Source organism: Canis lupus, chromosome 9 (assembly GCF_048164855.1).
Source record: "Canis lupus baileyi chromosome 9, mCanLup2.hap1, whole genome shotgun sequence".
NCBI classification, from domain to species: Eukaryota; Metazoa; Chordata; class Mammalia; order Carnivora; family Canidae; genus Canis; species Canis lupus.
The window spans coordinates 17,748,274-17,774,954 of NC_132846.1; the positions used below are offsets into that span (position 1 = coordinate 17,748,274).

At 36.1% G+C, this 26,681-nt stretch overlaps 1 protein-coding gene across 7 annotated transcripts in view; it reads left to right on the forward strand.

Annotated features, from left to right (window-relative positions):
- Positions 1-20,491, forward strand: part of TTC6 (tetratricopeptide repeat domain 6) — a 184,608-nt gene extending 164,117 nt beyond the window's left edge. For 4 of the 7 annotated variants that reach the window (XM_072838358.1, XM_072838361.1, XM_072838362.1 and 1 more), the window contains 5 exons: positions 6,754-6,964; positions 9,791-9,943; positions 10,782-10,952; positions 19,223-19,448; positions 19,933-20,481. In XM_072838358.1, the coding sequence (XP_072694459.1) occupies positions 6,754-6,964; positions 9,791-9,943; positions 10,782-10,952; positions 19,223-19,448; positions 19,933-20,069 (898 nt within the window). In that variant the 3' untranslated portion in view covers positions 20,070-20,481. Of the gene's footprint in view, positions 1-6,753; positions 6,965-9,790; positions 9,944-10,781; positions 10,953-19,222; positions 19,449-19,932 lie in introns of all 7 variants that reach the window. The other 3 variants (XM_072838355.1, XM_072838356.1, XM_072838357.1) reach the window with 1 other exon arrangement.
- The last annotated feature ends 6,190 nt before the right edge of the window (positions 20,492-26,681 follow it).

The following is a 26,681-nucleotide window of genomic DNA, read 5'->3' on the forward strand; positions in this document are numbered from 1 at the left end:
TGACCCACTGGACCAGACAGACCTAACAGATATATTCAGAATATTTCATCCTAAAGCAGCAGAATACACATGGAACATTCTCCAGAATAAATTATATACTGGATCACAAATCAGCTCTCAACAAATACAAAAAGATCGAGATCATACCTTGCATATTTTCAGAACACAGCGCTATGAAACTTGAAGTCAACCACAAGAAAAAATTTGGAAAGACATCAAATACATGGAGGTTAAAGAACATCTTATTAAAGAATGAATGTGTTAAATAAGAAATTAAGAAAGAAATAAAAAAAATACATGGAAGCAAATGAAAATGAAAGCACAACAGTCTAAAACCTTTGGAATGCGGCAGAGATAGTCCTAAGAGGGAAGTATACTGTGCAGTACAGCCCTAATTCAAGAAGCAAGAAAAGTCTCAAGTACACAACCTAGCCTTGCCCCTAAAGGAGCTAAAAAAGAACAGCAAATAAAGCCTAAAGTAAGCAGAAGAAAGGAAATAATAAAGATTAGAGTAGAAATAAATGATATAGAAACAACAACAAAATAATGGAACAGATTAATGAAATAAAATTGATAAACTTCTAGCCAGACTTACCAAAACAAAAAGAGAAAGGACCCAAATAGATAAAATCAAGAATGAAAAGGGAAAGAAACATCACAAAAATACAAACAATGATAAGAGAATACTATGAAAAATTATATATAAAAAATAGGACAACCTGGAAAAATGGACAAATTCCTAGAAACTTACAAAGTACTAAAAGTGGATCAGGAAGAAATAGAAAATTGGAACAAACTCATAACCAGCAAAGAAATTGAATCAGTCATCAAGAATCTCCCAAAGAACAAGAGTCCAGGGCTGGATGGCTTCCCAGGGGAGTTCTACCAGACATTTAAAGAAGAGTTAATGACACCTATACTTCTCAAAATGTTCCAAAAAATAGAAATGTAAGTAAAACTTCCAAAATCATTCTATGAAGCCAGCATTACCTTAATTCCAAAACCAGACAAAAATCCCACTAAAAAGGAGAATTACAGGCCAATATCCCTGATGGACATGGATGCTGAAATTCTCCATAAAATTACTAGCTAATGGAATTCAACAGTATATTAAAAGAATTGTTACCACAACCAAGTGGGATTTATTCCTGGGCTGCAGGGGTGGTTCAATATTTGCAAATCAGTCAATGTGATACACTACATTAATAAAAGAAAGGATAAGACCATATGATCCTGTCAATAGATGCAGAAAAAGCATTTGATAAAATATAGCGTCCTTTCTTGATAAAAACCCTCAACAAAGTAGGGACAGAAGGAATATGCCTCAACATTATAAAGGTCATATATGAAAGGCCCACAGCTAATATCATCCTCAAAGGGGAAAAACAGAGCCTTTCCCCTATGATCAGGAACAAGACAAGGTTGTTCACTTTCACCATTACTATTTAATGTTGTACTGGAAATCTTAGCTTCAGCACTCAGATGACAAAAAGAAATAAAAGGCATTCAAATCAGCAAGGAAGAAATCAAACTTTCACTATTTCCAGATGGCATGATACTTTATGTAGAAAACCTGAAAGACTCCATAAAAAAATTGCTAGAACTAATACATGAATTCAACAACCTTGCAGGATATAAAGTCAACATGCAGAAATTTGTTGCATTTCTATACATCAATAATGAAGCAGCAGAAAAAGAAATCAAGGAATTGATCCCATGTGCAATTGCACCAAAACCAGTAAGATACCTAGGAATAAACCTAATGAAACAGGTAAAAGATCTGTACTCTGAAAAGTATAGAACACCTATGTAAGAAAGTGAAAAGGACACGCAGAAATGGAAAAGTATTCCATGCTCATGGATTGGAAGAACAAATATTGTTAAAATGTCTATACTACCCAAGCAATCTACACATTCAGTACAATCCCCATCAAAATACCCCCAGAATTTTTCACAGAGCTAGAATAAACAATCCTAAAATTTGTATGGAACCATAAAAGAACCCAAATAGCCAAAGAAATTCCAAAAACAAAAAACAAAACAAAAAACAAATCCAGACTTCAAACTGTATTACAAAGCCATAATCATCAAGATGGTATGGCATTGGTACAAACACAGACCCAGATCAATGGAACAGAATTGAGATACCAGAAATGGTCCCACAACTATATGGTCAACTAATCTTAGACAAAACAGGAAAGAATATTGAATGGAAAAAAGACAGTTTCTTCAACAAATGGTATTGGGAAACCTGGACAGCCACATGCAGAAGAATGAAACCTGGACCACTTTCTTACACTACAAAGCAGCATGAATTCAAAATGAATGAGAGACCTAAATATGAAACAAGAATCCATCCAAATCCTAGAGGAGAACACAGGCAGAAATCTCTTTGATCTTGGCCATAGAAACTTCTTGCTAGAGGCATCTCCAAAGGAAAGGAAAACAAAAGCAAAAATGAACTATTGGGATTTCATCATGATAAATCTTCTGCACAGCAAAGAAAATCAACAAAACTAAAAGTTAGCCTATGGAATAGGAGGGCATATTTGCAAACGACATAGCTGATAAGGGGTTTGTATCCAAAATCTATAGAGAATTTATTGAACTCAACACCCCAAAACCAAATAATCCAGTTAAGAAATAGGCATATGTGGAATTTCAAAAAGAAAACAGATGAACATATGGGAAGGGGGGAGAAAAGGAGAGAGAGAAGCAAACTATAAGAGACTCTTAATTGAAGAGAAGGGTTGATGGAGGGAAGTGTGTAGGGGATGGGCTAGACGGATGATGGGTACTATAGAGGATACCCTTTGTGATGGGTTGTGATGAGCACTGGTTGTTGTATGTAAGTCATGAAACACTGAATTCTACCCCAGAAACCAGTATTGTACGGTATGTTAACTAACTAAAACTTAAGAAAAAAAAAACAAAACTTTGGTGCTGATAACTAGATAGGTATAGAAAAATAGCTTCACTTTATTGCCTCATTTTTTTTCTTTTAGAATTGGTTAGTTTATACAAAAGGCTAGATTATATTTTATAAACCATATGTGAGACCTGAAACTGTGAAAGTCCCAAAGAAAACCTAGGCAGTAATCTCCTGAACACCAGCCTTAGCAACATTTTTTTGGATATGTCTCCTCAGACAAGAGAAACAAAAGCGAAGACAAACTATTGGGACTACACCAAAATAAAAAGCTTTGCATAGCAAAGGAAACCATCAACAAAAAGAAAAGACAGCCTATTGAATGGGAGAAGATACTTGCAAATGATGTCTCTGATAAGGGGCTAATATCTAAAATATATAAATTCTTTATATAACTCAACACCAACCTCCCCCCAAATAATTGGATTGAAATGGGCAGAGAACCTGTATAGACATTTTTCCAAAGAAAACATACAGATGGCAATAGGTACATGAAAAGATGCTCAACATCACTGATCATCAGGGAAGTGCAAATCAAAACCACAAGGAGATATCACCTCACACTTCTCAGAATGGCTAGTACCAAAAAGATAAGAAGTAACAAGTGTTGGTGAGGATGTGGAGAAAAGGGAACCTTTGTGGTGCATTCTTGAAAATGTAAATTGGTACAACCAGTGTGGAAAACATTAAGGAATTTCCTTAAAAAATAGAAATACCATATGACGCAGTAATTACATTACTTTACCCAAAGAAAACAAAAAAACTAATTTGAAAAGATCTATGCAGCCCTGTGTTTATTGCACCATTATTTATAAAAGTCAAGATCTGGAAGCAACACCAGTGGATTAAGAAGGTGTGGTATACACACGGACATATGCACATGCACTTACATACACATGCATGCAATGGAATTACTCAGCCATAGAAAAGAATGAGATCTTGCCATTTGCAATAATGTAAATGGATCTAGAGGGTATTATGCCATGTGGAATAGATCAGACTGAGAAAGATAAATACTGTACGACTTAAATGTAGAAATTAAGAAGCAAAACAGATGAGCAAACAAAAAGAGAACCAGGCTCATAAATACAGAGAATAAATTAGTGGTTGCCAGCAAGGACAGGGGTGAAGAATGGGCAAAATTGGTGAAGGGGATTGAGAGGCACCAAAGAAAACAAAAGAATGTGTTATCTATGTTTAGAATGATCTCTGTAAACAGAACACAATCTCAGGCACTGGTACCCTGTATTTGGTGACCTTTCACCTCCCCAGTAGTGCCAGTTATTAGGAGAGAGGCACTGTTTCACTGTAAACCGAGGGAAGTAAACCTGTGTTTTCTCAGTAACAATACACAAAGAACTTAGTTGATGCAACTGACTCATATATGTGAATGTTCACTCTTCACCCGTCTGAGCTATCAGAAGCCAGACTTTCACTGCTGATTCATGTAGCTCCAACCAGTGCGAGAACCCACAGCCTGAGATCTTGACCTGAGCCCAAATCAAGAGTCAGAGGCTTTAACCCACTGAGCCACCCAGGCGCCTCCAAAGAATAATCATTTAAATGATCACAAAAAGTAGATTAAAATTGTGCCATCTTATGACAGAATACTTGATGCCCCACTTGTGGGCGGTGTTTGCCAAAACATGGAGTAAATATCGTAGATACCTCAGTCATTCTTCACGGCTTAGGCATTAAAAATACTGAATTGGGCAGCCCCGGGTTGCTCAGCTGTTTAGCGCCGCCTTCAGCCCAGGGCCTGATCCTGGAGACCTGAGATGGAGCCCCACGTCGGGCTCCCTGCATGGAGTCTGCTTCTCCCTCTGCCTGTGTCTCTGCCTCTCTCTGTGTCTCTCATGAATAAATAAATAAAATCTTTAAGAAAAAATACTGAATCACATTGTGAGAAACTGAATTGCTTTTCAATTTCAAGCTGATTTCTGTCTCAAACCTTCTGAATACATCAAGGAGAAAGTCTCAGCTGAAAGCTAATCTCTCACATCTTTCTGAGATTTTGTAATAGATGGTCCAGCCCACAGTTTCAGTTTTCTGAAGAACTACTGTAGGGTCCAGCTCCAATAGTTATTTATTTTTATGGTTGCTTTCTATTCCTGGTATGAAATATTAATTTTCTGTTTATGGGATTGAAATTAAGTTGTTTTTTAAAATAAATTAAGTAAAACAGTGATTTGATGTAAAGAAAAATATTCAGTAAATGGTGGCATGGGTAGAACATAGGGCAACTGTCACAAAAGAGGCCAAAGTTTGGGAAACACTACTTCAAGAGATATTCCTGAATAATATCTAGGAGACGACAGTCTCTAGAACAGTTTCCCTTTGTTCCATGTATTTTATAAAGGAAAAGTTAGCACAGTAGTAATGTATCTTGTTAAATTTTGAAATCTTTTCAGGAAGTCGTGAAGAGGATGAGAGGAAGATGATAACTTTTTTTTTTAAAGATTTTATCCGTTCATTCATGAGAGAGACAGAGAGAGAGGCAGAGACATAGGCAGAAGGAGAAGCAGGCTCCCTGCAGTGAGCCTGGTGTGTGACTCGATCCTAGGACCGTGGGATCATGACCTGAGCCAAAGGCAGATGCTCAACCACTAAGTCACCGAGGTGCCCAAAGATGATAACCTTTATTGAAGATTTCCTTGCTAAGTGGTTTTCACAGGTGCTCATTTGTTTCTCATAACAATTTTGAAAAATTAGTATTAATTTGCACATTCAGGTTTAGGTCTGATCTTCAGGCCTTACTTCTGACTACACACCATTGGAATATCAGATCTTGTGTGCCAACTGCAGGTATGTTAAAGGTGAAGAAAGTGAGGTAGAGATGACTGTGTGGAAAAGCATGAAGTTTGGGGTTATGGTTTACCCATCTGAATCCTAGATATGTATACTGCTGAATCTCACTATGCCTTTTACTGTGTTATTTATTATGTGCATACTTTTCTGAGCCATTTTCTTTTAACCTATAAAACGTAGAAAATTATAACTAGCTTACGAATTGTTGGAGGGATTGAGTGAAATAGCATAGGTAAAGCATTTAGCACAACACCTAGTAAGTAAGCAGTTACTTGATGTTAGTAACTCCCTTGTTTCAGCTTTTTAAAAAATCCCTATTCTCTACATCAGATGAGACTGAATATAACTATTAGATATGCATATAAAGCAGAAAGTGACTCTCTCAGCCCATGAACTAATATCTGACCCATTCTCTAGCGCTCATCCCACCAAAAGAGAATAATTAAGGATGAGAGATAGAGTTATCATTTAGTCACATATATTCACAAGCTAATAAATGAAATGAATTTTACTTTTTTCTTGTTCTTTCCTGGTGTCCACAAAAAGCATTTGCCTTTATAAAAGATTTGAAGTAAGGCCTCCTGTGTGATAAAATTTTGCTTCCTTTTATTGTATAAGGAAATACTAAATACATAAATACATTTAATTTAATCTGTTTTAAATGGTGCATTTCATCAATAATAGTATATGTTTTTCTGTATTGGCCACTGATAGCTGTTAAAAAAAAATTCAGGAGTGCCATTCAGATGTTTAGTTCTGAAAAAAAGAACTCTAAAATATCATCCCAACAAATTCTGTTATAAAAATGGTTCTTACCTCCTTCTTTCCTTTCATAAAAGTCTTCAAAAACCCTGTCAGACTTTCTTAGGTTATATGAATTTATTTCCTATGATGGATAATAAAAATGAAAGGTTTTTTGAAAATAAGAGTCAGTGCAAATCTTCATGGATAAATTATATATAGAAAAGCACTTAGAAAATTCACCAGGAAGAATCAATATTTTCATTTATTTTCAGAAATAAAGAATTTGAAGAAGCTGTTGATTTCTTCACCTGGGCTATTAAAATTAATCCATGTTTTCTGGATGCTTATGTTGGACGGGGAAATTCTTACATGGAATATGGTCATGATAAAGCCGCCAAACAAGCACAGAAGGACTTTCTGAAAGCATTGCACATTGATCCAACATATATAAAAGCCAGAATTAGCCTAGGCTATAATTTGCAGGTAACATCATATAACAACATTTTAGTCTACAAAAGCACCTTTTGGACAAGGGAAAGAGTATATTTGGTTCTTTACTGGTGATTGGTATACATATTATTTCTTTGGTTAAATACATTTTACCTTTCCCTTACTGTCATTATCAGAGCAGCAGTGGGAAGCAAGAGTTTATTAGTTACAGGGAACCTGCCTGGCAACCACACCCAGGGACCTGGTGTGCTAGTGAGATGAGGACTCTTTGAACCTGGGTTTCTTTAATGCTTGTACCTGGCCTTGCCTTACTCACACACTTACAGACAGCCTTTAAAATTTGCCTGATGAATTTCACGGATAAGAATGTGGCTAATTTGTTTCACTACCTTATACTTGGGGCCTGTAGATATTGTCCTGTTGAATTAATGAAAAACTAGAGAGAATAAACACTGGAGGAAAACTTTGAAGTGGACTTTAGCCATGTAGTAGGTCAAACAACTACTATACAGGGATTTAGGTCATCTTACAAATGGCAGTGAATAAGAACTTACGGGGAAAGCAAAAGACCAAGCGTTTGTCCTTTCAGCAAGATGGGAAAGTGTTACTCTGTTACCGAGCGGGTCTCTGAGTGATTTCTGGAATACTCTGACCTGGCCCATATACTCACCAACCTATTTGCACTAATAAAATATGTAATGCCCTTCTTGGAATAAAATGCTAAGTATGCTATATTTTAAGTATGCTATATTTTCCATGAAGAGGAATTGGGCAATTTTAATTTTTCTTCTTTTTTAATATTTAAAATTTTGGACTATGGGCAAAAAATGTGTTCAAATTATCATAATTTGCAGAATTTCTTGTTCATAATCTACAATTAAAGTTGAGTTTTTAAAATTTGAAAATGAGTTTGGCTGATCTAATAATAATAATATTGGAGGTGAATGTTAGGGTTGCTGGTTATAATGAGGTAGGCCCAAGAATTCATTAATAAGGGAAATAAGAATGCCCTCTGAGACTTAAACATAAAATTAGCCATTATTGGATCATAGTAGAAATTTGCAAAGTCAACTTGAAGAGACAGGATGACTCCCAAAGTTTTGAGAGCTGACCGCAATCCAATAAAGTGTGTTAATGTCATCATTCATTGCCTTCAGTAGGCATTTTACTGAGCCCAAAATATAGGGCTCTAGGCCTAGGGATACAGCAGTGAACTAAATATACTGGGTTCTTCTTATAGAGTTTACTACCTATTAGAGAGATGAGTATCAAGCAATCATATGAGTATTTATTTAATTATATTCATGATAAATGCAACAAAGGATAAGTTTTAGGACAACTTATAACAAGGAAACCTAGATTTGTTTTAGGGGAAATGAGAAATGGACATTGTTCTTTTTGAGAAATGAACATTTAAATTGAGTGTGAAAGTCTAGTAAGCAGTCAGTATTAAGAGTTGAGGCTAAGACACAGTGAACAGCCCACTAGAAAGTCTTGTGAAAGAGAAAGAGAGGCCAAGTGGATGAAGTGTTATGGACAAGAAGAGAGCGCTGTAGGACAGGCTAGAGAACTGGAAAACGACTGAAGGTAAAGGCCTTGCAGGCCAGTTAAAAATGTTATAAATAATCAAAGCAATGACATCAGATTTTTGTTTTATGAAGATATCACTTGGTATGTATCAACCTGAAAGAAGATTGAGAAACACATCAGTATGCAGAAGGATTGAATCAGGAAAGAAAGGGCTGAGAAGAGAGAGATTCATCCAAGTTCTCCCCAGAGGGAAAAGTAACCATTTGTTCAACAACTACTTATGAATTTCCCTACTATGTGCCTTGCACCATCCATAATAGGGTTAGCCAAAACAGATGTCAGGAACAGATGACAGATATCCTATTGTGAGGCCATTTGCAGCTTAATATTCTTATTCTTTGTTTTGTAAACAAATTTGCTATGACAATGTTGATTTTCACATAATTTGCCCAGAGGGAGAGCTTTGCTGGATACAGAACAGCACGGAGTTACCTTATTTAGTTTTATACAAAGGTCACTGGGCTCAGTTTGGTTAGTATGAGTCAGTTTCTCAGCCTCTGAGATTCTGGCAAATTGGATTTTTAGCCTATTAGAATAAAGAACAGACTCTGGACCTCAGTGAATTTATCAACTCACTGCCTTACAGGGTTGAGGTATTTAGTTGCTGGTTGGTCTTCTCTAGGAAATAGTTGGATGTCTTTCAATTAACAGTGCCCTTCTCCTGACCTTTTTTCTTGTTTTCCAGTTGGTGCTAAGGCTTATATAAACAGAAAATTGGTAGATTTTAATGCATTTTCCATGGTTCCATGGTATAGTATATTTAGGTATAGTGACTCTAAAATTCCAGATGCTGGTACAATTTATCAAAATAAGTTTTATACCATTAGTTTGTTCTCTTATTTATTCAACACATTTATCTTATTATATTCATTATATATATATTATATATAACTGGAGATCCAATGCCAAGCAATAAATAACAATCTGCCTGTGTGTGTGGAATTCAGTGTAAATTTTGTGCTGATGATTGTCAGGAGCACTGGTGTTTCATATGGTGGCCATGATTTTATGTTGTTCAAGATTGGCATAAGAGATGACTGTGACAATTAGATTTATTTTAACTAATTGAAATGTTAGCATAAATACTTAGAGGTAATTTAGTCAATTGAATGCACTCACAGTACAGTCAACTTCCTTGTTTAAAATAGCTTAGATTTAGCACAATATAAATTTACCCTTACTAAAGGCTTTATTTGATTAATTTAAAACCATAAACATTTATCATGTTATGGACAATTTCTACTTCATGTAAATGAAAAATTATTTTAGGCCCAAGGAAAATTCCAGAAAGCTTGGAATCACTTTACCATTGCCATAGAAGTTGATCCAAAGTGCTACTTAGCCTATGAAGGAAGAGCTGTGGTCTGTCTTCAGATGGGTGATAATTTTGCTGCAATTCAAGACATTAATGCTGCCATAAAGGTAAAAATCCACTTAGATTATATTATCATTAGCATCAATTATCACCATTAATGAATAGGTTCGTGTAATTTCTCTGTTACTTGTTAAAGTAACTTGTAGGGGAAAATACTGTTTTTCTTTTCTAGGAGGTTCCTAGAGTAAAGAGTTTTTGTGGCTTGCCAATTTTATGACCTAAGTACATTTAAAATCCAAAATACAAACTCATGATAAATGTTGATTCCTCTCAGTAGATGCAATTTATAGTTTCATAGGACATGAATATTATTTTGTAATAAAAAATGAATGCAGAAAATAAAATAATATTCTGGGTTCAAAGGAACTAAGGAACAATATAAATCCCCAGATTTTCTTCTATAGTGAAATGGCAAATAAAAATCTCAGGTTTTGTATACAGTGACAGAAAATCTTTTCTTCTAGTTTTTGGATTCTGTTTCTGTAGAAACCAGCAGATTTTGTAATCTTTAAGATAAGAAAAAGGAAAGAACTGGAGGATAATTGCTACTACCTAGGACAAATAAATATGTTAACTATTTAATTTATTCTCCAGTGTAATGAAGTGAAACCGATAAGCTTCTGGCCAACCATGTCTGTCTTTTGGAAAGGAACTGAGTAAAGCACTAAGATTATTTGTTTTATTGCAAAGAATCAAGAAAGAGTTGACAGTGAATCAACTTCATACTGAGTCCTTTCTCAAAATATTTGGTTTAATGGGGTTTCACTTGCACTATAAAATTACTCATTTCCCACAAGTAGATTTCATAACATTCATTTTTACATACATGAAATTGGATAATAATACTGTTCCCAGATGCTAAATACTCATACGATTATATTACAGATCAATACTACAGCAGAATTCTTAACAAATCGTGGTGTGATTCACGAGTTTATGGGTCAACAACAGAATGCAATGAAAGACTATCAAGCAGCAATTTCTCTAAACCCCACGTATTCGTTGGCTTACTTTAATGCAGGAAATATCTATTTTCACCACAGACAGTTTTCCCAGGTAAATGAGTTTTCCTTAACATTTTCTTTTTGGTGCTAAATGCTTTCTTTGTTATGTATAATTTCAGAATGCAGTCCTTATATCACAGGCTAATCATTAGCTCCTTATTAAGTGTTCTCATCTCTGTGGATTTATTCTCCTCATTATCATCAACCTTTCAACACTTGTTTACTGGACACTGGTTTATTGGACCCTTGTCCAGTAAACATTGTTCTCAACTTTCCCCAAATGTGGGCCATTGCCTTGCTGCCCATTGCTGCCAGCTTCTGGCCTAGAATCCTTTCTTTGCTCCCACTTAGACAGATCTCAGACTTCTTCAAGACTCTTTTTCATTGATGTGATTATCTCACTCACCTTAATCGCTCGCTACCTTTCCTAAATTTCAGTCATGTTACCTGGGACTGAGAGTAAGGAGTAAGGAGATAAAGATGTTAGTTCTGGTTTTATAACATCTTAATTTTTTCAGAATGTCTGAAATGAAGGTGTTGGGTTATTAGATGATATTTTTTATCTTTTGAATTTATTTTATTTGAACTGTAATGCATTTACATAATTCAAACTTAACTTTAACATTTTATTTATATTCACTCTTTTGTTCTCTACCTTCAATTTATTGTGTTCCTTGTCTATCTTTGAGTCAGAAGTTTAATTCATTTATTGTCACCCTTTAATTTATAGTGTGATGAGTTGTCAAGGTTAAACTATTTCCCTAAGTATTGCTTCTAGCAGTATCCTATGTCTTTCGGTCTGTAATGTTTTTTATTTTTGTTTTCCTAAAATGTTACGCTTGAAATGTTATTTCCCCTTTGACTGAAGAATAAATTAACAGAGCACTTAAAATGTCCACGTGGAAGGGCTTTTATATTTTCTAATTTTGAAGTTTATTGAGTTTTAGTGTGGTCTTGTATATGCCAACTTAAAAAAATACTCCCAGAGCCTTTTCAAAAAAGAATTTCTCCTATAAGGATAGTTAAAAATATCCATATAAGATTTACCTTATAAGTTATGTTTTTAATTTAGCCCATATTGACACTTGTTTTTCTTTTGGTTTATTTTGGAGTGAGAAAGGTTTAAGTATCTTAAAATTAGTGTGACATCAATAGTTTTCTTTACATCTCTTGTAATTTCTGCTTTATAAAAATTTCTGCTACATTATTATTTTATGTACAGATATTCATACACACTACATATGCTTTGTGAATGCATTACAAGTGTCCTTTGGTTTCTTTTAAATGTTCTTTGGAATAAATTCACTTTTATCTGATACGAAGATTGTAACCCCTGATTTCATTTGGTTTGCCTTTGCCTGGCATTCCTTTGACCTTCCCTTTATTTTCAATGTTCAGAATCCTTTATTTTAGGTTTGTGTCTGTTTTATCAGCAAGGGGTTAGATTTTGCTTTAGATGGCAAATTGAAAATACTTAGCATTTTAAAATAATAATAAAGTTGGCATGGTTGATCTTAGTTCTGTTATAATGTCATATTTTCTACACACATGTATTTAATATGTTTTATTCTGTGGTCTACTATATTTAATTTTTTCCAAAGGTTTTCTGATACTTAGGAAGGTTTCCAGTTTTGTGTTAGTGGTTACCTTTTAAAAATACCTTTATGCTCTTAGTTCCTTATTTCTTTAGTTTTTCTACTATAAACAACAATAAAATTATCATTTAGTAGTCTCTTCTTCCCTTTCTCCTCCATCTCATCTGTTTGTTGATTTTAGTTAATAGTATTCTCTTTTGGAAAAAAACTTTTTATTTTTATTCTTAAATATGTGTAAGTTTACAGTGTCAGCTTGTGCCAGCTTTCCACTTTGTCTCCCTGTTCTCCCATTTTGTTGGGAGTTTCATTATCCCTCCACTGCCAAAGGGCTTAATATTTGCATACTATTTTGTTACCCTTATTTCACATTTTAGTCTCAGTTCTCCAGTTAAGTATATTCAGTTTTCATCATCAGCTTTTTGCCAGTTTTCCTCCCAACCACTCATTTCTTACTTGCCTGAAATTGGTCCTCTAGCAGAGTCCTGAGAAAGGGCTCAGGAGAACAATATTCCTTGAATTTTATGTTCATAGCTGTTTGCCTGTGGCGTTTACAACTTAAGACAGCATTTCTGGGTTTAAAATTCTGACTTTTTCTTTCCTTGCATGTCTTAAGCGTTGCCTCGCTATTTTCTGGTGTTGTATGTTGGTGTCAAAAATGATTTTTTTGATGCACACTTGTTTTTCATTCTTCTATCAGTGACTTCATTTGGTCAAGATAACTAAAGATTTTTTATTTTAAGCAAAAAGTTTTTCCAAGGTATGTCTCAGAGTTGACCATTTGAAGTCAAAGTTTTCAAGTACATGGTAGGAATTTTCAATATGTAAGTTTCATAAAAGTTGTGAATTCAGTGTAAAAGTTTTTTTGTTTCATTATTCCCTTCATTGGGAATGAATGCTAGTTATTATATATAAGATGCCCTTTGACTTCTATATACCAATTATTTTTTCTCATTTTTTCTATCTCTTAGTTTTTGTTTCTTTTTTTTTTCTTTTTTTTCTTTTTTTTTTTTTTTGCATTTTTCGCATTTCTCTTATAAATCTTTCCTGTGTTCTCTGAAATCTCTGTTATCCCCCGTGGACTTTATAGATCAAGTTTCTTTAAAAAAAAATTTTTTTTTCTAGTTTCATCTCATTCCCATGTCATACCTTCCTGACCACTTCTTTTTTTTCTTATTTATTTGAGAGAGAGCAAAGAGAGAGAGAGAGAGAGAGAACATGAGGGGCAGACAGAAGTAGATTCCCCACTGAGCATGGAGCCTGATGTGGAGCTGGATCCCAGGACCCTGAGATCATGACCTGAGCTGAAGGCAGATGCTTAACTGACTGTGCCACCCAGGTGCCCCTGGCCTCCTCTTTTCTGAGATCCTTCATTTCTGATTTATTTTTTCTTAAATGCAATTGCTCCCTTAGCATTTTTCTAGTTCATTTTGAAATTTTATGTTATAATTTTTATCCGTGTTGTAGCAATACTTTTTTATCTGGTGAGTTTTTATTATCTTTTCAAAAATTAAGCTATAATTTTTTCATCCTTGTTTTTACAATGAAGGCAGGCAAATTACTTTTCTGTTACTCACATTTGGATGAGATAAATTTTGTTCCTTGACTAACAGCAGAGATGCTTATGGGAAGCAGGGTGATGAGCCATGGTAACTTTCCAAGTTGTGCTCCCATTGATGTTATGGCAAAGGACTTTATAAAATGTCCTCTAGCCCAGTTGGTTTGGGAAGACTTCTACCACAGGCTCTGTGTTTTTCAGAACTTTTCACAACCCTTGCTTTCTAAGATGACGTACTCATTTAAAAAAGTTTTATTGCTTACATTTTCCAAGACCTGCAATCTCTGTGTCCTCCTGTGCCACTTAATATTGCCACCATATCTCTTAAGAAAATGATCATTGGGGCATCTATATGTACCAAGAGGCTATGGTTCTTGTATTCATTTTGCTGGAAAAGTTCAGCAGATATTTCCTTATTCCATTTAACTCCTCATTCTTTCAATCTCCATATATTTATGATGTACCTGCTGTGTATGAGGCATTAATAATACCCCGAGGGTACAGAGCTAAACAAGATATGGAAGGCTTTTTTTCTGTTGTAACTTACTTTTTACTGGAGGAAGAAATACAAAATAAACCATAAAATATTAATAGTGATAAACACATGTAATACAGTTTCACATAAGCATTATTCTATCAGTATGACCATATGTGTGGGACTCTATGAAACTGAGATTGCCTGGATGGGTAGTGTAGGTAGAGAAGGGAGGGCTTTATGGAGCAGGTTCTGGGATAACACCAATATTTAAGAGTGAAGCAGTGAGGAGATGCCGAAAGTAGACCGAGAAGAGAACATCCAGCCACGATGATGAGAAGGAAAGCAGGAGAATATGATAACATTATGAGAATAATTGGGCTTTAAGAAGGGAAGAATGTCGTGCGTCAAATGCTGCTGAGAGAGGTCAAGGAAGAAGAGAGGTTGGAAGAAGTCACTGATCGTTTTGGCAAGAGCATTATCACAGCAGTAGTGAGACAGTCTTGAATAGTAAGGATTGTGGAGGAAATGTGAGGTGAAGAATTAGAGCAGTTCAACTGGTTCTGATAGCTAACACGGAGTAAGGAGTTCTCTTTATTTTGTAAATATGAAGGATACTGATTCACATTCCTATGTTAATGAAAAGTGTGGTAGAAAGGGAGAAATTGTTGGTGCAAGAGAGAGTTGCAGGGATAATTAGGATCAAAATCTTTGAGAATTGAAGTTAAATTTTGCAAGTTGCAGTGGTGGCCTTTGAAGGGAGCACGACACTATTCATTACATCATGGGGGAAGGCAGAGTGTTGGGGTACAGTTGAATGCAAGACAGGTAGATTTTGATAAGTGAGCATTTCTACTTACTGACTATATTTTCTCTATGGAATATGAGTATAGTTATCAGTTAAGAGTGGGGTAGACACTTAAAAACGGTGGCAGGGTGGCTAGGAGTTCTGAGGAGAAAAGAGAAAATGTGAAATAACTATTATAGAGAGTAGTAGGGTCAACATACTAAGGAAGTGTAGTAGGATTACTAGACAACAGTAAGCTCTCATTTTAGGTTCGTGGTTATGAATTTAAAGCAAGTTGTCGACTTTACACTGCTTTGTATGTAATTCTGTCTATACAAATTTAATACTGCTTTGGGTCCTTCCATAATGGTTTCTGTGTGCTGATCTCTTATCTCCTCACTCCAATTAGGCTGTAAGCTCTGTAGGGCCTGGAGCCATACTTTCCCTACATTTCCTTCCTCAGAAAGCCCATTTATACCCATGGCTTATACTACATGTCAGCCTACACCTTTTTACTGAGCTCCTAATTCATATATATCACCAGTTGCTAAAACTGGATATTTTCCAAGTGCATTAGAGCCTAGACTGAATTCATCTGTCTCCTACCTCCTCTCCAGCTCTTCTTCATATAGACCCTCTCTTAGTTCAAGATGTCATCTTCCATCAAGTCACCTGAGTAGAGAAAGCATGAACCATATCTTTCTTTTCCTCACTTCTGTCAGTTTTGCTTCTTGATCGTTTTTCTCAGGTATGTGCCCTCCATTCTGTTCTACTGTCGTTGCCTTGGTTTTGCTCTTACTCTTTCCCAACTTAGATCATTCCCCTGGACACAAGCCCTGTGATGAGCTTAGTTGACCTTAGCAGTGAAGCTAAATTCTGGGATAGAGAATTATCAAAGGTACAATTCTGTAAAGCATGAATGAGATTATTGTAGCTCAGACCTCAGTGGACTGTTGGTAGACTAATGTTTTCCCAAGTGGACAAGCCAGGGTCAATTGCCTTAAATTTCATCAATCTTAAACCATCTCTGCTTCGGTCCTAGCAATGTTTCTCTGAGTTATAGAGTTAGTTAATGAGATAAAGACAAATAAAATGCCCAGGTCAATTTTCTGTTCCCATAAATGTTTAAGATCCACATGAGAGGGGGACTCTCACCTTTTAAACTTGCCTATAATAACTCCATGGGCATCATGTATAAAACTGGTTAGATTTAAAGTGTATTTGATCTTTGATTATTTTATTATTATTATTTTTTTTAGTGTGGTTCTATTTCCCTGGAACTGGGGACACATTAGCTAGGTAAATATTTCATGTAAAATGTGTTCTGTCTTCTGTCTTGATATACTGAGTGCTTGGGCTTCACAGTGCACATCCCTACCAGTTTGAAGCAGAATTTGCAAATAGTTATGTGGTTATGCTATATTTTAGTACAGACTAGGCCTCTTTGTGGAGAAAATGGTCCTGTTCCCTGCTTCCTACCTTCTTAACCTTTGTTTCTAGCTGTAGTGGAGGAAGAGTTAGGCCCAGGAAGAAGGGTCCCTTAACAGATCGAATAATCTCTAGAGGGTTCAAATCTATACATGTCTGGTTTCTTTTATCATTAGTTAGTGACAATAATTTTAGATCACTTTCAGATGAGTTATGTGCATGCATCATGAACTATGGGCAACTTTAAAAAAGTAACTGGATTTTAATTAATTACAGATATTAGAGCATTAGACTAATTATTAAAAAATCAAGGCCACTGTTGTAGTAAGTGTCTTTGGCCTTTAATTGCTTCAAAGTCATTACTCCTGTACTTCAAGTTACCTCATTAAATAAATAGGCTTTTATTTTCTAAGTAATATATTTTGGAAGCTATACTAGGAAGTTATATTGTTCACAGTTAGGCACATTATTGTGTGTTATCGAATTCTTTTATCTTAGCTGAGGTAGGCATTTGCTCCTACCTGATTGAAGTCATGCTTTTGTGATGTAGAGCAGTGTGGCCTTTATTGATCATTTACTGGTTAATTAAAATGAAGCCTAAATTACTTTTTGAGGAAAGTCTTGGCCCTGCCTGTAGTCATTTCCTTGCCTCATTTCTGATGATTGTGAGTCCAGCCTTCTGTTCAGGAGTGAATTCTCTTTAAACTCTTCACACAAGAATGTTCATTCTGCCACCATCTTAACAGATCCTTATACTGCACTTATCTGCCACATAGACTAGTTCCATCCAAAGATGAGATGAGTTACACAATCTTGATCTAATTTCCTCTCAAAAGTCATAGATAGCAAAATTCACAAAGAATTGCTTTAAGGCTTACGTTGTTGCTCCATTTGTAGACACTGGGAAGAAATGATATATCATCAATAGTAATTGAGTTGAAAATAATTGATATTTCAGATATATATGGATATTTTGTATATACTTTACATAGTAACCTCCCTTAACCTAAAAGCAACACCAAAAGTAGAGTTCTATTTGTTACTTCCATTTTCAGAAGGGAAAACAGGGGACAAAAAGAGCTTTAGTTACTCACCCAAAGGTGTAGAGATAACAAGGGGGTAGAGCCAAGATTTGAACCTAGAAATTCAACCAAACCATGGTTTGGTTTGGATTCCTGGCCACATGCTACCTGTGTTCTATTTCACTCATAATGGTAGTGAATAAAGTCAAATCCCTCGGAAACATAGGAAAAAATAGTTCCGTGAAAGAGACAGAGAAAATGATCAGAGAGGTAAGAGAAAACCAGAGATGGTCTGTCTGAAGGACAGAGAATTTTACAAAGGAAGAAGAGATCAAGAGTGTTCGTGTGACATAATTGTCATGAAAGAAAAGAACTAGAAAATGTCCATTGGGCTTGAGGACACCTGCAGCTTTAGCAAGAGCAGAACTCACAAAATAGGGGGAGATAGATAGAAGCAAGATTGTGGTGTGTTGAGAAAAACTGAGTGGTAAAAAATCAGAGAACAACCTGTATTGTTAAAAATGACTTTTCCGTTGAGTAAAGTAAGTTTTAAAGTAGAAGCCAAATTTTTAACCACCACAGAATTAGAAAAAAGATTCCTATTTTGAGTAATAGGATGTCTAATCAGCATCTAAAGCTATTTGTGGTGAAAGACCATTTGAAAAAATTTATAACTCATTATTCATCAATATGTTACTGAAGCACAATATAAACAGGTTACTAGAACAGGTTACTCATGTGCTGGGATGTCATAGCCACGTCAAAGTGCTATAATAGTTACTAATGGTTTACTCTTGGTTCCTATACTTAATCTCTTTACAGAGGTGTAGCAAATGATTTCTTAGACTAAGACCCCCAAACCAGTCTACAGACCACACCTTGAAGGTTCCTTTTCATCTCTCTACTCAGTAGAGAATAATTTAGTCTTTGATCTTCTTGACAAGTTGATTTTTTTCTCTCTCTCTTCCTCCTTCATAACTTTTGCAGCATCACTAAGTTATTAAGCCTTTTTGGTACGGTTTAGAATCTTATTTGGAAAATTCATTTACCTTTTCAGTTCTTAGATACTCTGCTTTTATGTGAAAATGTTAATTTTATAATATATTTTATCTTGTTATGACCTTTTCTAATTTATATTTTACCTTTTTTGGTGCTGTATAAGGATGTGGGATTTGAGGGGTAAGTAGTGGAGCATTTCACTTCAGCAAGGAGTAATATTTTATCACTGACATTATTAAGATATGCCAACACATGGTGATAACAAAAAGCAAACTGACTTATGGCTGGTTTTGCTATTGTTTTTTTACATTGTCTACAGACAGTGCACCTCTTTATCTACTCTATCTGGGATGAAATGCTTCCACTGTTCCCTTGGTATGCCAATGTCCTTATTTTAAATTAAGAACAGAAAGTGCTTCCAATTGCTATATAGCTGCCAATTAAAATTTCACATTTTATAGGCCAGTGACTACTTCTCAAAGGCTTTAAAGTTTGATCCAGAAAATGAATGTGCTACCATGAATCGAGCTATTGCAAATACAATATTAAAGAAATACAAAGAAGCAAAAGAAGATTTTGCATATGTGGTTGAAAGCTGTCCCTTCTGGGCTGCAGTATATTTTAACAGAGCACACTTCTATTGTTGTTTAAAGCAATATGAACTAGCTGAGGAAGACCTAAGCAAAGGTATTTTCATTTTATAATTTTTTGGTAAAATCACAGTGGTTGATATGTTTGTTTTTAGACAATAAAAGAAGAAAAATCATTGGTCTGTTTGTCCTGATAAACTTACATAGAATTAGTGTTTTCCTATATCATTAATGCCATCACTATAGATTCCTTTATGGAATAACTTAGAGCATGGGTAAGCTGAGATTATTAGATTATTAGAGAAACTGGACATGAACAATGTTAGCCTTTCAAGGAAAGACACTATACTGTTTCTTCAAGTTAGTTTTCTTAGAAAGATTTATTTTAATATTTTAATATTTTAAATTTTTATTTATTTTTTAGTATTTAATATTTTTAATTTTACTAAATACTTACATTTGAGGAAAAATGCTTTCAAATAAGTAATACTAAAGTTCTCATAACATTTTTATTTTTTTAAACATGACACTATTTTCCAGTGTTAGCATAAGACATATCTTGAAATGTTTTTCTTTTACAGCCTTGTCTTTGAAACCTGATGATGCTCTAATATATAATCTTAGAGCAGAAGTTCGTGGTAAAATAGGTTTGACTGAGGAAGCTGTGTCTGACTACATTCAAGCACTTGATCTTCAAGAATATTCCTCAGTGATATGATTACACACAGACCATGGTTTCTGTAGCAGTCTATACAGCTCTTCTTCCAGAAATGGAAGCTTATTTGTTGTTTAAAAGGTTATTCAATCTTCATTATTGCATTTTTTATGTTTTGTTATCTATAAAACCCTTTTAGGCATTTTAATAATATACTTGCATTATATATTAATGATAAAACTTCTAGTTCCTTTTCTGTATATTTGAAAAAACTAATAACTGAATTTCTTTAGAGGGTGCAGAATTTAAATGGAAATGTTTCTTAAGGAATAATAACATTTAAAATATTTTCTTTAAAGTAAAATAATTCCTTCTGAAATAATATAATCTTCATCATTATAGAAAAAGTGTCATTGACCTTTTCATCAGTACTTACTCATAATGTATTCAACAGATTCCAGATTAAATAAAATAAATACAGAACTGATGGCTATAAAGAAATCAAGTACATTTCCTCTCTCTTCCTTCATTTATTTATTTATTTTAAAAAGATTTTATTTATTTATTTATGAGAGACACAGAGAGAGAGGCAGAGACACAGGCAGAGGGAGAAGCGATGTGAGACTCAATCCTAGGACCCCAAGATCACAACCTGAGCCAAAGGCAGATGCTCAACCACTGAACCACCCAGGTTCCCCATCCTCTTTCTTCCTTTAAAGAATGTCTACACAGGCCTGTATTCTCTCTGGTACTTATATTATTCCACCAGATAAACATGTTTCTCTTTTACATGTTATCTCCCTTCCAGCACAGCACCTACAAAAATTTGACCTTCCTGTTTCCTTGATACAGTTCTTTTTGCTGCTTTAATGCAAGTTTCACAAACATATATACAAACTTTGTATACATTTATAATTAGTTCTTCATAGAAGTTAATGAGTAAAAATAAAACAACAATTTAAAAAATCGGTATAGAATGTCTATGAAGGATCCTTGAGTGAACCAGAGAACCCATTTTCTTCATCTTACTGATAAAAACAAGATTTCATTCACATTTGCCTCACTCACCTATTTTCCTTCTTCATTTCATTCTTCTAGTACATCTCTAGCTCCTCAGATACTTGTTTTCCCAGAGATCAGGCATTCTAGAAAGAATATCTCCATCTACTCAGTTTCTTTTTTTTTCTTTTTGGTTTGATGCACCAGATTTTCACAATAGAATGCTGATTTTCAGATGTAAGTCATCATGAGGATGCTTCACACTATTTCAGGGCAATCTTCTAGGCATGGTATGTGGGGTTCACAGGATTGGGTCATCCCTGGTGTGTTTGCTTTGGTTGGTGAATCAGACACATTTAATAAGCCACTTTGGATCTCTTACCTCCACTTGTCTCCAGACTTTTTTGTTCCAGCCCAGGCCATGGGTGAGTTCCAGACCCTAACTGCATGCACCACAGACAGCCCTTTGCCTCATGCTTCCCTTGGTCACTGCCCTAGGGCATCTCTGTTAGTGTTGAGGTGTTGGATTGCTGTGGGACTCTGACAGTGCTGGCACAACTGTACTGTGGATGTGCAGAGGCCCAAGTCCCTGTCAAATAAGCCTCTGATGATGGGAGAAAGGAGCTAGTAGGTAGATTCTTCTCCCTTCCTTCTCTTGGTGGGGTGTCCTGAGACACACAGTTTATATAGCCCCTAGGAGGACTGGCAGCCAGCTTCAAAACATGCCTTGCGTTCGCACTTCTGTCTTCCCTGCCTTGCTCCCTCTTGTCACCACTACCCTTTTCCCGAGTTTGCACTTCTTGATAAAGTCATAGCATAGAAGCTTTTGCCTCTGGCTCTGCTTCCTGAGGTAATCCAGGTTAAGACAATAATAATTTATTTTTTTTTCTGATTATATACAAATACTTACAACCCTAGGCAGAACAGATACACACGAAAGACCGAGATAATATAATGGAGCAAATCCTGTCTAACTTGTCCAAATGCTCCATGTCCCCTTGTCCAGATCCTCTTGTCGCCCAGTTTCTGTGCACACTGGTGGTACCCTACTGTACACACCTCTGTCTCTACCTGAGGAATTTCTCTCAGTCCACACATAGGCCAAGTCAGAACCACAGGGGAATTCATGTCACTAGAAGCCACTCAGCAGTGACAGATGGAAAGTGGAGAATAAGCACTTCAGCTTTCTTGACTTTAGGTGGGTACTGCTCCCTAACTTCTCCAATCAGCTTCAGCTACTCCAATCGGCTTCCCTCCTCCAATTCAGTTGCCCACCATACAACCTCCTCAATACACAGCCTTTGTTGGCTTTCCTCTTCCTTGCCTCATTCTCTCCCCCTCCAACACGAGCTTGCTGGAACCTCCTCCCAAATAAACTTCTGGCCCATAAATCCTGGTTTCCGGGTCAGCTTCTGCAGGAATGGATCTGAGACAACATCACTGAGGCAGAGGCACCAAAGCTGGATCCGGAGCATGGGTAAGTGCCCATGGGCAGAGGTGTTGGGTGGTAAGGCCCTCCATTCAGGACATGGCAAGCATACTAGAAGTACATGTCAGGACCGACAGAGAAATGGGAAAATAAAGCATGTTTGGAGAGTGGCTGGAGCGGTCTTCGTGAGGAAATGGTAGGAGGAAAACATGCTTGTGTCATCAGACAGGAAATCCTTAGTGCTAGACAAAGAAACCAGAAGGAGGAGTTGGGACTTAACTCTGAGTGGAGTGTAAGGTGGGGATGAGGTGGGGAGAGTGATAGAGAGTTTTCTATCCCCTCTATTCCCTTCTTTTCCCTCCAGACCCACATGAATGGACTGGGGACATTTTATCATCACCAGACAAAAACTGGACATATGAAAATTGATCAGGGCATATGCTCCACTCTGGCAAGAGTCTGTCTTTTCTGAGAAGACCCAAGGCAGGTAAAGGAGACACAGCAGGATAGAGGTGGGATGGAGAGAGGATGAAGACCAAGGGAGAAGATGACTTCCAGAAAGCAATGGGAGCTAAATCAGGCATAGAGGATCCTAAGGGAAGAGGATGGAGATGTCTGGATTCTGTCTTTTTCTCATTAGTTTGGGTAATGTTGCCCTCTTCAGCAGATTCCTACCATCATGGGACTTAGTGATCACGTTTAACTTACTTATAATACATGTGCAAGCACATACATACAAAACATACACACACAACTTTTATTGATGATAATCCGTGGGAAGTAAAATTGGAGTGAGAAAAGAATAAAAAGATTTTATTTATTTTTGATTTTTAAAAAATATTTATTTATTCATGAGAGACACAGAGAAAGTGGCAGAGACATAGGCAGAGGGAGATGGAGAAGCAGACTCCCTGCAGAGAATCCTATGCGGGACTCCATCCCAGGACCTCAGGATCACGATCTGAGCCAAAGGCAGACGCTCAACCACTGAGCCACCCAGACGCCCCAGAATAAGGAGATTTTTTTAACCTTTTTTTTGTTATTACATTAAGACAGAAGAAGAGTGGTAGGATTATAAGTATCTTTTACTTTCAATTTTATGCGTTTCTGTGATTTAGTGTTATTTTGTTAATTGTTTTCTTTTTTCCTTCACTAGAATCTAAGCTCTTTGAGGACAGAGACTTCATTTTATTTTATTTTATTTTGTTTAGTGCTTACTTAAACTGACTAAAAAAGAAGAAATGTTCAAGATACGTCTGTTAAAATAAAACAAATTACAAATGCAATAAATCAATATTACTGTGCAGCTATTGTGGTGAATTGTTTCCTTGTCATATGTTCTTTTGCACTTCTCTCATGCCTGCCATAATACAGAGACTGAAAAGCTAAAAGTTATGTCTCCCATATGTCCTTGCAGCCAGAGTTCCTGATGTGATTTAGTTTCTGCCAATCTGAAACAATCTGATGAGACTGAATTGAGGCATCATCACACAAGATACCCTTCTGCTGATGTTAGAACAGTAGGTTATGAGTGGCTCTAGAGCAGAACTCTAGATTTAGCAAATAAATGGGTAGGACACCTGGTTGAATTTTAATTTCAGATAAATGAGGGGGTAAATCAGGGTTCCTACTTAAATGCATGACACCAGTTAAATTTGAATTTCAGATCAACAACAGGTTTTTTAGTCTAAGTATGTCTTGATTATTGTATGGAACACACACTAAAAATTTTTTGTTGTTGATCCGAAATTCAAATTTAATGGGCATCCTGTGACTTATCTAGCAATATTATTCTGCAGTCAACCTTCATGGCCCTGGCTTTCTGATCCTGGGTGAATTGTACATTTTCCTGGAGCCAATAGCTTTTGCGCCCATTTCTTGATTTTCTACCTTTCTCTTTATGGCAGAGCAGACTCCCCAAGTTTGGCCAATTTTATATTGCTCTTCTGAGAGTTCAGTATAGAACCTGCTTCATTAGACCTTCTAACAATGATGTGAGCACCTCTTTCTTTGTATGGAATCTTTTTATGCTTAAAATTGCAAGAATGGCTTTTTGCAATGGCTTCTTTATGTAGAGCTGAACTCTGATATTTGAAGTTTTAAAGATTAAAAAAAAAACAAATTTAAAGCTTTTCTTTTCTTGTGGAGTCAGAATAATAGCATTTTTTTCTGCAATGAGGTATTTATTTAGTTTGGCCATGGGTCAAAGTGTGTCAAATTTGAAAATAATAACCATAATAATAAAGATTTTTAGCATTTACTTTAAGCAAGGTGTATACCTCATCTCTGTCTTCTCAGCAGTCTTACAAGGTGTAGTAGGTATCATTAGATGAGGAAACTGAGGCTCAAAAAGATTGGATTATATGATCAAGGTCACATGGTGAAGCTGAGAGTCAATCTCTATTTTCCTTTATTTTTTTTTAAGGTTTTATTTTTTTATTCATGAGAGACACAGAGAGAGAGAGAGGCAGAGACATAGGCAGAGGGAGAAGCAGGCTCCAAGCAGGAAGCCCGATGTAGGACTCAATCATGGGACTTGATCCTGGAACTCCAGGATCAAGCCCTGTGTCAAAGACACATGCTTAATCACTGAGCTACCTAAGCATCCCTCTATTTTACTTTAAAAGCCACTGGTCCTTGGGGTGCCTGGGGGGCTCAGCTGGTTAAGCGACAGACTCTTGATTTCCGCTCAGGTCATGATCTCAGTCTTTTTTTTTTTAATAATAAATTTATTTTTTATTGTTGTTCAATTTGCCAACATACAGAATAACACCCAGTGCTCATCCCGTCAAGTGCCCCCCCTCAGCGCCTGTCACCCATTCACCCCCACCCCCTCCCCCTCCTCCCCTTCTACCACCCCTAGTTCGTTTCCCAGTTAGGATGATCTCAGAGTCTTGAGATCAAGCCCTGCATTGGCTCCATGCTGGGCCTGTAGCATGCTTGAGATTCTCTCTCCCTCCTCTGTCAGCCTCCCTGTCACCCCGTTCAAAAAAAAAAAAAAAAAAAGAAGCCACTGTTCCTTCTGCTTTTTTTCACTAGAGACAAGTTAAACAAGATTAACTCATAGTCTATTAATCTTTATCATACAGACATCAAAGCTTTCTGCCTAATCATCATTAGTGAAGAAAAAGGATTTCCAGTCTTCGACATTTCTTTTGTATTGGCACATATACGGATATATTTATATCTATGTCTATGTGTCCACGTATGTGTGTATCTAACTTAGCCTTAGGTAAATGCATGATAGCAGTAAGGTTATATTTTAATTTGAAATATAGTCAATGGGCAATATCTTACATTTTATCTTTAATATTAAAAGTCAGGTAGGAATGACAGTAGAAAGTTCAATATGTAGGCAGTAAGATAGGAAAGAAAAAGGCAGTCATCATTTGTTAAAAACCTACTATGTATTGGAAACTCAGGTATGGCTTATGAGCATTTTTATTTCACCTGCATCACTGAGGCAGGTCTTGTTATTCCCATTAGTAGAAGAAAAATATGAGGTACACAAAGGTTAAATAATCAATTTAGAGTACCTCTAGTATAATGATGTTATCCTGACTTTGTTTCATTTTTACTTACTCTATATATTTCTTTAAATAGATTTGCTAGTATTAATTAAATTTACTTAAAAGGAAGGAATTTGTAGAAATAAATGTGTAACTAATGAAAAGTTTGTCCTTGTTCTACCTAAATGATCTCTCTCTCTCTCTCTTTTTTTAAAGGATTTTATTTATTTATTCATGAAAGACACAGAGAGAGAGAGAGAGAGAGAGAGGCAGAGAGAAAAGCAGGCTCCATGTAGGGAGCCTGATGTGGGACTCCATCCCAGGACTCTGGGACAACACCCTGAGCTGAAGGCAGATGCCCAACTGCTGAGCCACCCAGGCATGCCAGTATTACTGGCATTACAATTGGGAAAGCACTATATTCCATAGTATTGGTTGGTGGTTGATGAGTGCATCTGGAAGAGTAATCAGAGTGAGAGGAGGGAAAAACAAATAATGCCTGTTGACATAGGGGAAGGAAAGAGGAAGAACCAGAACCACAAGTTGATTGGTGCATGGTCAGGCAGAGCAGAACCAGAAGCAAGAGTCTAATGCTTTGAGAGTCTCAGTCTATATTCTGAGCATTTTATAATAACAAGGTCTTACTCCAAGAGGTTCTCCAGTGGCATAAAAATGTTAATCAATGTCTTAGAATTACTGATCTCCAAAACATCTCTTCATCTCCTCACCCTCTTTGCC